This window comes from Stigmatopora nigra, chromosome 3, assembly GCF_051989575.1.
Source record: "Stigmatopora nigra isolate UIUO_SnigA chromosome 3, RoL_Snig_1.1, whole genome shotgun sequence".
In the NCBI taxonomy this organism is placed as follows: Eukaryota; Metazoa; Chordata; class Actinopteri; order Syngnathiformes; family Syngnathidae; genus Stigmatopora; species Stigmatopora nigra.
The window spans coordinates 12,001,111-12,013,610 of NC_135510.1; the positions used below are offsets into that span (position 1 = coordinate 12,001,111).

At 35.8% G+C, this 12,500-nt stretch overlaps 1 protein-coding gene across 1 annotated transcript in view; it reads left to right on the forward strand.

Annotated features, from left to right (window-relative positions):
* Nucleotides 1-12,500, forward strand: part of gpc5a (glypican 5a) — a 60,239-nt gene that overhangs the window by 47,686 nt on the left and 53 nt on the right. Inside the window, exon 9 of the mRNA XM_077714115.1 lies at nt 10,938-12,500. This exon is cut by the window's right edge and continues 53 nt beyond it. Within this exon, the coding sequence (XP_077570241.1) occupies nt 10,938-11,083 (146 nt within the window). The 3' untranslated portion in view covers nt 11,084-12,500. The remainder of the gene's footprint in view (nt 1-10,937) is intronic.

Genomic DNA, 12,500 nt, shown 5'->3' on the forward strand with positions numbered 1-12,500 from the left:
GACAGCCAATCACTTTGGCTGCTCAAAAACAAATTTGTTCTAATTATTTTATATGAGTAGATACGGTTTTGAATCCGTTGATACAATTAGAAAATATATTTTTCATTTGCGTTCATTTCAACAGTAAACAAAAATTCACAGCAGATGTTAATGTGAAAATTGCTCATTAACCTAAGTTGAAGTAGAATGTTCCATTAATTGTGCTTTCAGCCATAATTGCTGTCTCCAGCAAAATATTTATTGCCATCCAAAACCTACACACCAGAGAGTAAGTTTGCTGTTTGCATTTATAAACCTTACGAACATTATCAGACTGGTGTTACTAACACACACTGCTGGTCAAAGAATAGACGAATTAGTCTTTTGTGTGCATTTTACAAGAAATTAGTTGGGACTCCCAAATCCCCCGAACCTACCTTCAAATCCATTCAGTAGTTTTAAATCATTTCATCATATCAAAAATAGTTTTCGATGGTGAACCTAATGAGCTATGACTTGCATCTGGAAATTGTCCTAATGAAATATAAGAAAAAGGGCAGGCATGTGCAAAATTTCAAATAGTTCAGTAAGCCCCGGGAATTGTGGACAGAGATCATCATCTCACCAATGTATGCTTTCTCAATAAGGGGAGCACAATCAACGCTTAGACACCTTACTGTGTGAGTGTAAATTCTGTTCTGAGCTCAGTAAACAGCTAGATTAGAAATTTTGCAATATCTCTAAGATCCAAACATGCCATAAAATAGTACATTTCTTTCTTCTGCTATATTGAGGATATAATTGTAAATGTCATTGTTGGTTGGTCTTGGGTTTTTGCACATCTTTTTATGAGTTCAATTAATATCCTATTCTCCATATGTATGTTTTGAATTTTTATAATTATTATACTGGTTCTTTATGCATTTTCCATAAGAGCTTTGCAGTTTACCCATTCATTCATTTTTCCTTTTAAGCTGTATTAGACATAAAACAATACTAACCATCATAAAGTGCTGCCATTCGCATGCATTTAAAAAAAAATATTTTCAAGGGCATCCATCCCTAGGTACTGTAAAAAAAGGGTATTTCAGGCTAAGTGCTGGATATAATTAATTCCAAGTACTTGACCAAAAGAACTGCTAGTGAAAAATATTTACAACATGCATGGAAAGTTCTTTAACACAAAAAGCTGATCCTTTGCACCTGGGTCAGTGGATCTGAGTGACATGTGACAGGGTGGTATTCTTTTCTAGCTCTCATGTCATTTGGAAATGTCACTCAGCCTTCATCCTTAGGCCTTCAAGGTGACCCTTTGATGTGCATCAGTAACCGCAGCAGATCCACACGCTGCTTTCCCATAAGTCCTCCTCTCTGTCATGATTTCCCATATCCCAAGGAGAAGAAAACACTGCTGACTACCTATTCATTGTTGTAGTTCTCAGCATGAACACACAGTCACAAAAACGCAGTAAATGGAGAACATTTTAGTGACCCATGAGAAAAGGGTGACTACTCAGACTGATGTTCTAGTGACCTTAACCATAATGTGGAAAAAGGCTTTTATCAAAGAGAAAAACATTGCATCCTTCATGATGATATAAGAAGGATACTTTTGAAGCCCATCAACTGTTTTATATATTAATTTGTGGCAACCTTCACATTTTAATGTATGTTTCAGAAACTATGGACCTGTTTACTAAAGTTTTAGATGCTCTTAACTATGATCGTTTGATGAAGACAAACTGCGTGTTGAAAGATTTGTTCCCGCTGTATAAACATTTTAAAATGCCAGAAGTAAATATTATTGCAACCTAATATCCATTCAGCAATGAATGACATTTTTGAGCTTCCAAATGATGGAAGGGCGGTTTTTAAGTCAGTCACTTATGACAAAACTAATATCGACACTCTGTCCTTACTTTTAGTCAATTGTAGTGCAATATGGCTTTTATTTATTAAATTATTTCTAGTAGTTTATCTGCCGCCTATCATGGCTGCAGAAATTATAATTCACGACAGACCAAAATTGATATCATGTATTTATATCGTATGTAAAAATTGGTTCACATTCACATAAATGACAAACTAAGAGCTAACAGCTAGCACTGATAAGTAATTGTGGAGAAGAAAAAGCTTTTTAATTCAGGAAAGATTCTAGAAAAAAAACAATTCAAGGCATAACATCCTTTGTACTATCCATTGTAGGCTGGGCTAGACTCCAGCACCCTGTGACCCAGGTGAGGATAAGTGGTATGGAAAATGTATGAATGAGAATACATTTGAAATTTGTAGAGGGAGATGTTTGTCATAATCCATCTCTGAGTCAGTCTTTATAAAGTGTCATATTGCCTGAACTTGTTTACTGGATGTCATGAGTAAATGATGACATTTATTCAAGCAGTTCCATTAACTATTTCATTTTTTTTGACGATGAGTTAGAGACAATGCTGTGTCTTATATTTAAACAACCTAGCAGGTAGCTGTAATTGCTTTTTCTGTAGCCACAATGGAAATTATAAGAAGTTCACTCCAAATTAATATAAAAAATGTAATTTACTACTTGGTCAACAAAAAAAAAATACATTAAAGAAAAAAGTTGAAAGACAAGAATCCTTTGAGATCAGAAGCTTATTATTCAGAGTACATTTTCTTGTGCAGACACTGATTGATTAAGAGAGTGAGCGAGTAAGTGAGTAAGTGAAGTTTTTTGACCCCAGTGTCATCAATATCGATTATAGTATTATACATCCAAATTTTCCAATATTTGGAATGTGATTTTAATATCAAAAGACAAGAAAGTACTTCAATAAAAGCTTTATGAAGATTAATAGCCTTGTCAGAATTTCTCAAAGTCAATTGCATTCTGTTTTGAGATACACTTAATGTATTCATGTGCTTGGAATGCTCATTGTAATATAGACAACAAAAAATAAAAGCTGTGTTTTTGTTGTCCGCATTTAAATTGAGGACTGAACCCCCACACCCCCTTCCCCCCAGCATAGATTCATACATTTGATGCAGTTTTTACGTGGCCCTCTGTCAAGTTTATCGCCACAGGATGCTGTTTTGAATCTTCTGTATCTTAGAAATTAAAGTCACATACATACCAGGTATATTGAAATTGGCATGTTAGGATAATCATGGAAAATGTGAATAAGTCAGAACTCTTAAGCAATTTTTTAATAAAACTTTCAGTTTTCCATCCCTTGCTAACTGCTGTAAAAGCTTTATTTAGCATGTCAATTACCCACCCCAGCATTATTAATTGTGGTTTCTGTACAAGTGTGATTGCATCCGAAAAATGAGTAGTTATTTATAAAGAATACTCAGATGCCTCAACATGTTCCTATTTACACAAGAGCCTGGCATTGATTGCTGGCTCGACTTCCTACTGTGTGTGATGCTGCGAATCGATCTGATTCCTAATGTGCGGTCCAGGCCTGACCGTTGGAACCATCCATTATCACACTTGCCATCTTAGAGGCTTGTCACTGCGGCCAAGTGGGAAAATGGCAAACAGTCATGGTTGTGACTAGAAGGCAGGGGTTCTCCTGTTTCTGTCACTAAACTGTTGCATAATTGATTGGTCATTGCCTTCCTTATTGAATATGTATGAAGGTGTTTTATTCATAGAACAAAGACATGTTGATTGCAACTCGTCTGGAACAATGCGTATTGTACACTATGATTTAAGAGTTGTTACCCTTATAACCACCTGTATGGACCAAGGCTATTGTCTTGATTGAGTGCACATTATTGCTTGTATGACTTATTTGCATATAGAATCTCTTTATTTTGAGTGCAACTCTCTAAAGTTTGGTTGGGAGATCCATCATCATAACACACCGAGGGACTTTAATAATTGTTACAACATTAGCTTCTATACAACATTTCACCTGTGGGCTTAAGGTGCAATACTTAAATTGCAGTATATTGAGTTCCTGAGATTCTCCAAAGCTTTCTCTGTAGAAAATTTCTGTGGCATGATGCCTGCTTGTAAATCTTGCATACTAAATGGAACATGCAGCAGATGAGCCTATGCCTTGCAGTATCATTAATTAAATATAATTTGCTCATGCTTTCTTACCTTAGTTCATGCCACATGCATACCTCCCTCTGGGTATTTTGACAAAATTGAATCAAGAAAGTTAAATTTAAAAAAAAAAAGGCTTCTCATCATTATTAGTACAGTTTAGCCAAGGCATTGTCGTCTTTAAACTGTGATTTCTCTCTTGATTTTTCCCTCCCAGGCTATTAACACAGCTCAGCTGTTATGTATGTTGATATACTAACGAAATTACCAAATCAAAATGATATATTCTACCCAAATTTGTATTTCTATTTCCTTAATAAGTGTTATATATATACAAGGAAAATATTTTGTGAATGATTTATGATCACTATTATATACACGACTGCATATCTGTTGCAGTACAAATCTTGGCACTTTTTCATTTGCCTACTATCGTTCAGGAGCTGCTGAACTACCCTCTCTTTACTGACATTTTAGAAAGTCTACAGCCCTATTCACCTTGGAGTCTCTTTGATGATGTTGAAGGGATTGTCCTAATCCCGAGAGAGGAGGCTGCAGGGGTCTTTTCCTATGCTGCGGGGATGAAGCCACTTAATGGATCACAAAGTTAATAAACTACTGGGAGAACCTGATTGAGCTTCAGGAATAGGTTGAGCCTTATACTCAGTCCTTTTGGGACAGGCACACATTGCCCTTCGTCCATCCCTAGTTACCATTTTTAAAGTATTATTCTATTCTATGCTAAAATGAAGAAGCAACCTTGTTCTTAGGTTCCTGCAAGTCTGTGATGTCCCTAAAGTGGTTGGCTGGGTAGACCAAGATAAGGCTGTCATTTAAAATCCTAATTTAATACTACAGGATTTTTTTTAAAATTGAAATCCTGGAAACGAGACACATTTTCCCCGAGTTTTGAAGTAAATTGAAATTCTCAGCTGTTGGTGAAGTTTAAAAAAGTAGAGTCGAGAAGTTTATGCGGATGCACTATGTCTTTTTTCTGGCTACCTAGTAGTTTCTGGCGGTTCTTCGCCCTCAGCATGGCAAGGAGCTATCAGTAGCTTAATCAAGCATAAGCAATGCCACAGCTGGTCTTACGAATTTGGGCCATCCCAGTTGCTGCGCGATCTGACGAAATAAAGCTCAGAGACACTGGTGTTTATCAAAAGGTTAATGGAAGGTTAATAGGAAAGAGAGCCGAACACATTTAGAAACTTTATTATAGAAACTGTGTTTTCTCAGAAGAGTTACATAATAACTGGGTAGAATGTGATGATGCCAATTAGCAGATCACCTCTTTTTCAGGCGACAGAAAGTGGTTTTATTTTATGATTTACTGAAATCTGATGAATTAATGTTGTTGCCATAGAGTTTGATTTGGTTTTTGATTTAAAAAAAAATATATTAACAGCTTTTAGTATACCTGTCATCCTATACATTTTCCCATATTTTATATATTTTTTGATCATTTCAAACTGCTAATTTTGTCATGCTTTAAGCATGATATGAGCACAAGCATTCTCCTTTCACAGAATCTTGACTTTAGTGCATACAAAAAGGTACGTTTAAGTGCGCCCTATGTGACTAAATGTGTGCCACATTGCATTTGTACGGTTTATCATCACTTAATAAGGGGAATTGCAATCATTAATAAGGGTAGCAATTAGCCTAGGTTGACAGGTATGTTTTACAATCTGGCCTGCTGTCTCCATTTATTATTGGTACAATCAACACTATTGCGATGCACACTACACTGTACAATTATCACCTATTGCTTACGGTAAAATAAAATCTCATTCAGTCATTCAAGTCACATAAAACCAGATGACAAAAAACAATCAAAAATATCCATTTGAAAATGTAACATTGAGATTGACAGTGGCAAAAAACATATTTCAATCACATTAAGCACTTCTAATCTTCTTTTATTCAAGTTCCCACTCCCCCATGAGCACATCCCTCGATGCTTATTGTGTGTTGTGACACAGATTGGAGAAAGCTGTGACCGAGGGGAGTGACCTCGTCCTGATAGTCTATTTAGCTTTTTTGGATAGCTTTTTTTTGAGAGTTAACCAAAAGAGTAGAATAATAATTCTACAACATTTTAGAAAAAGAATAAGACTGCATTTGCATGGATCAGTCCAAGTTACATCTAAAGGTTGAAATAGCAGAAAAACAATCTTTGTTTTTGTTTTGTTTTTATCTCTTAGCTTTGCTTTTTTTTTCTTCAGGGGAGATATTTTCATCATAACAACTTTCATCTTTCTTTAGAATGAAGGTGTGGCACTCGCCAGGGGGGTAAAGATGTTAATTTTCCAATGTGATTTGTATTCTGCTGGTGTGTGTGCAACCTGAACGTGGGTGACTGGCCGTCAGAGCCCAGTATTGACTGCTTTGAGGATGTAATAGGGGGCGGGGTGATGGGATTCAGGACATGAACCAAGTCTCTGCGGCATGTGCAGCAGAGCTATAGAGGATATAGGCAAAGCACTTTATCATTCTGTTGGACCCATGCAGAGATGCACAGGCCTCTTGTGTTTTAGAATAATGCTTCACCCTGGAATTAGATTCCATTGATCTGGCCTATGCTATAATTGCACAGAAAAGGGATGGATACGTGTTTTATAGGGGGTAAGCCCAGACATTTTAAATCCTTTAGCCGCTGAAAGTAGATTAAATCAGACAAAAGGCAGACTTACCTGATTCAAGGTGACTGGTTCATGGGAGCCGTTTTCAAATAACTCTGTGTCTGGTTTAGTTATCCACACCATGTAACCTTAGGCACTTTATTCCCTACTTCTTTTCATTGGCTCCTGTACGTTTACTGTATGTTCTATAAACACTTTCCTGACCAAAATCATGACTCGCATGGTTTTTATATGTATAAAATTTATGATCAGCATCAGGAAAGTCACTAAATCCAGTAATAATGGTTGGTTGTAGCCCATAATAAAAGTACCAGTTTGAAATCAAAAGCACTATATACTTAATATTTTAATTTGGAATCTCGGTTACTGGACGCTATAGAACATATTTTGCCTTAATCTAAATCATACTCTAATCAAACTTTCCTTCTGCCTTCATAAATGTAGTAATGCAGTTATTAAGTCTAGTCTTTAACAAAATAGTTTTAATTGTTGTCTTAGTAGAGTAAAAAGATATAACATTGTATTTGTTCAGCTCTTTTCATAGCTCTTTTTGACAGCTTACAGTGTGATTGCAATGTGTTTCATCAAAACCAAGTAATACCACCTAAAAGTAAGCTTTGTTATCTGAAAGTCTTACTGACAGTAAAGTGATTTCAATCTATATCTGTCTTTTAAATGGCCGAATTTGTGGAAATATTTTTTTTATTGGATGGATCTAGTGTACTGACTATAGCTTGTGCACAATACATTGGAAACACTAAAACTATATTGCTTCTGCCTACGTATAGCTGCTAATTAAACCGTTGAGACTACGTATATCATGCAGATTTTCAGGTGGGGTGTGGGGTGGTTAGCACGTCTGCCTCACAATTTTGAGATTCAGGGTTTAAACGTTCATTGATTGATAACACTCCAATTTTTTTGCCTGTAAATTTAAGTGTGCTCGTGGATGGTGTTGAGTTTCTATGTGCTCTGTTCTTGGATGATTAATAATGGCGTTCTTCTTTATGCATCACCTTCAAGTGATGCATGCACCAATTTGACTCTTCTCTGCAGTGAATATATGTGAAGTATATCAAAATTCAAATGTTACATTTCTTGATCGACTCAACATTGAAAATTAAAAGCATAATATGATTATTCATCGTTAAATTAATGACACACTGAAAATAGATTGTATTTTTGCATATAAATAAGTTGTTCAGCATTCTGTGAATGTCGAAGGCTCATGAATATGGGAGGCCATCTTCAGCACACTTATTTTCAATTGTTCAGCCTGCACTCAGACGCCCCTACAAGTGGTCTTGGTTGGTTTGTTGCTATCAAGCATCTCTTCCGACTTCATCTTATTCTAAGGTAAACAAAACAAACGAAGTAGAAACCTTCTGCCTCGGACATAAGTACTTGTATTTCTTGTTTTCAATTTTCTTGCTGTATAATGAAGTATGCCGCATTATGTATTTTAAAATAAATACATAAAATAACCATTTTGCATTGTGAATAGTTTAGTAATCCTTGGTGGACCTGCACATAGATGTAACAAGATCTTCTATGATATGTATTTAAAATTATAAAGTATATAATAATACATACATTCTTCCTGAAGGGATGGTACCATCAGGATGAATGTCACATACACATGCCATGCACAAACCAGCCAGCACACTCGCTTGAAACACACGCAAAATAACATACGTTCAGTCACACATGCTTGTATACAGAGGATTATAAAGCTGAATTGTTGAGTTTTGCATCTTATTCTTAATCATTCCTGGTAATCCTCTGAATTTTAGTTGTTAGTACAGACTGGGATTTCTCTCAGGGCCGAGGGATTATTTCAGTTGATTTTTTGTAAACTGGTGGAGGAATTCTAATAATGCTGACAAATATCACAAGACAACGGGGTTGAATGGCTCAATGCTAAACATTTTTAAATGAGCAGCACATTGAAGTGAACTCAACAAAGAGAAATGGAATAGTTATTCCTATATAAATATATATGATTGTTACTTCTTTTATACAGTAACTGCACCAAAGAAACTTCCCTTCACTTCATGTTGAACTGTTTTTTCTTCACCAGTTAGTGTGGTATTGATCCCTTAGTACTCCAAGGCCTCAGGAATCAGGAACTATTGATTTTACTTCAATTGTAAGCCTTTTTCTGACCTGTGTCCCTCTTCAGACGAAGCCTCATTGTCCAATCAACCTTTTAAAACCACCTAACAACTCTGTGGGTGTTTCCAGTCTTTTTTTTTTTAAAGCATACCTACAAAATCACTATTTTCTGATAAAAAAAAGAATATATTTCATCTTTACTTGCTACCAAGTTTAGACAATAATGTACCAGTCATAGGTTATGTTATGTATCTGTTTCTTTGTGTATACTAAATAATATAAATATGACCAAGAAAGTGTGTGACCGAGTGGTTAGCGCAACAACCTAACAATTCTCAGATCAATGATTCGATCCCATGTCTGGATCTCCCTTTATGGAGTTCGCCTGTTCTCCCCGGGCTTGCGTGGGTTTTTCCAAATAGTCTGGTTTGTTGTTTGGACAAGTGGTACAAAAATGAATGAATGAACAAGAATGCCAAAATTAATCTTAAAAAAAAATCTGTGACTGCTTAATGCGATATATATAATATAGAGGACCTTAAAAATCAATATTAGGTGTGGATGTTCACTTGTGTTGTGCGCGAAATGCAAGCATTAAAATCGCTGCCTTGGGTAGTACTTCATATTGGATCAATATTTGTTTTATTTCTGCCATTACTTAGAAGATGCAGTGATCAAATTTTATTCTTGTAATGACAATTTATGTCCGAGCATTATCTAACACTCAAAAATCAATGTCCAAAATAAAAATCATAATGTAAACAATTAAACTGATTCTGGATTCTCCTTTGGCAATGTAGAATTACAAGCAGTAAAATGTGCAGGTGAAGATTGAGTAGTAAGCTTCTGTCGCCGGTCTCATTTCTTCCAACATATGCTTTATTGACTATGAAAGTATATGGCTAAAAGTAATCCTGCTTCTGATGGACTTAGGATGCTTAGGTTTATGTGTGCAACTCCAAAGTCCCTCGAGCAGAAGGCCTTGTGTTCGTCCTCCCTTTGTGGAGATGAACAAGATGAAGTCTTGGGTGTCCTGAGGAAACATCAATAGAACTGAAGAGAACACTTTACTTGGGAGGGGAAATAGAGTTTCTTCAGCTCGTGGGTCCTACAGAGGTATAAACAAAGATGGATGTCGACAGCTCACATGCCGCAGTTGTCTCCATTAATATGTTTAGCTGGCAGAAGGCTGTTTAAAAAGCATACACATTAGTATCTTGGGTATGGACCCTAGACAATATTGGGTTGATCATTTTGAGATTGCTCTCTAATTTTTTAACAAATTGTATATGTCACCCTTGTAGAGGTCCCTGGTTTTGCATCTGTAAATTTATAACACTCAACAAAAAATTTAATTCTACTTTAATATCTTTGAACATATATTATGTGCCTTGGGGCCTCAGTGTACCTCTTAACTGCATAACCTCACTACAGGAAGTAGGCTGCAAGATAATTAGTCATGTCCCTAATGGTTTAGTTATAAATGTTATCTTGCTGCGGTTTGTGAAGCACTCGCCAAATGTTGTCACAATAGTATGAAAAACTCAAAAGTACATCTGCCCTAATGTTAGATGGAGTACATTGGAATGTAATTATTAACACAATAAAAACAATTAAAGTACAATTGGAAAAGGATTTTTTAAACTTGTACATCAATTGAGTATAGAGTCGTTTGGTCGCCGGTCATTTGGTCGCCGGCCTTTTGGTCGCTGGTCTTTTGGTCGCTGGTCTTTTGGTCGCTGGTCTTTTGGTCGCTGGTCTTTTGGTCGCCGGTCAAATGTACTTAGATATTGAACAGTACTTAGATATTAAACTCTCTCTCATAGTTATTAAACTCTCTCTCTTAGATATTAAACTCTCTTTCTTAGATATTAAACTCTCTCATGATTATAATTTTGAGAGCTGGCTTCAACAGTAAACTCTCTGTCACCATTTGACCGGCGACCAAAAGGGACCAAAAGACCAGCGACCAAAGGACCGGCGACCAAACGTCCGAGCACCGTAAGGACCCACCTTGGTCCGAACCCCCGACCCCAGAACTGTGAGGCCAACGCGCTAACCACTCGCTCACTGAGCCACTTCATCCTGTGTACAATGACTTTGAAAAATCGCTTTTATTAATTGATACCAAGACATAGTAAAAACTGCTTATTTTCCTGTCTTTTCAGCAAATCCAGATATGTCCACTGATCACAATCATCATAACCCACCTGTAGAGGATTTTGTGGAGAAGGTCCAATCCAGGAGCGTTCCACTGACAGGTTCCATTGTCGTCATGACGATGTTTTTGTTAAATATTCTCCTTGCTCTGTAACACTTACTGCATTCAACCTCAATTCTAACCTTAGTATTCATCCAAGGGAGAAACATGATGCTCTAAATTAATTACATGTAGTAGAGCACCAACTCCACACAGTGCTGGGCACACACACACACACACACACACACACAACACGTGGAAATTGGAAACTGAAAGACGTTACCTCTTATTTAAAAGACCATATTTTTTATTTACTGAAGATTATTTCATAATGAAACCATCTAAATCTATATTTGTGTTAACAATAACAATAGTCTATTTTATAATAATAGAATTGAAAAGTAATTTATATTCTGTACTGTGTTTTTCTGACTATAAGGCCCCCCAAAATTGACAGTGCACTTTATAAGCCAGTGTGCTTTATGTATGAATTTTGATTGGGCTCAGTGAACCTATTTAGTTTGAGCATGACTGTTATACTGCTCCAGTAAATTGCTCAAGGCACACATTCCTAATTCATTAAACATAAAAATCAAACAAATCGTAAAGAAAAATAAATAAAACAATAATGTTAAAAAATAAAGAACACATGTCAAATGCAGTGCATTAATTAATGCACTAATGTGCCTTATCAGATGAGCCGTTTATATGTATAAAAATGTACTCGTTTGTTGATGGTGAGCGTGAGTGACGCTTTATAGCCCAAAAAATATAGCATTGAACCGTGAAATTTTACAAATATTTGCCTTTTCCTGGGTTTACGGTTGATTTGAGTGGTATGTTTTAAATGTAAGGATCAGCGCATGGGTGAGTAAGAGAAATATAGAGAGACATTTAAAAAAAAACCTAGACTTTTATTTTTTTTTTTCCTCCCGCTTGTTTCCTTATCAGCCCCTGGAGCGTCTGGTAAAGGGTCCAATCTCTTCTGTCTCTTATTTTATTATACTTAAAAGAAATATGTAGATTGTGAGTTGAATTTTTTGCCAAAAGAAAAATGGGAAATTAATTGTTTTACAAATGGCATCGAAGTCATTGCATAGGATGATTGCTGTACGAGTCATGAACTCTTTTGATCACACTGGATGTCCAAGGGAAGATGCCTGGAGCACAGATTTAGTCATTTTTGTTTTTGCTATCATCTGAAAATATCACCATTAATATAAATATCAATCATAACTGTTAGATATTTTGAAAATATTTAGTTTTCTGTTTTTGCGTATCTTCTTCTTATTGGACCTGTCATAAGAAAACATTACTTTCAGTCAACCCAAAATTTACACTAACTAAAAGATCGCATTAGTAACTTATATTTCTTATTTTAACTGTATTGTTACATTAATTGTATTTTTTTAAGGTTGTACTGGTAAATATGATTTTATGAAAACATAAATCTCCGACAAAATCTGCTGTTTTGAAATTGTTGTATTTATGCTTTGTAATTGCCCAAAAATAATAATACTGTACATTAACA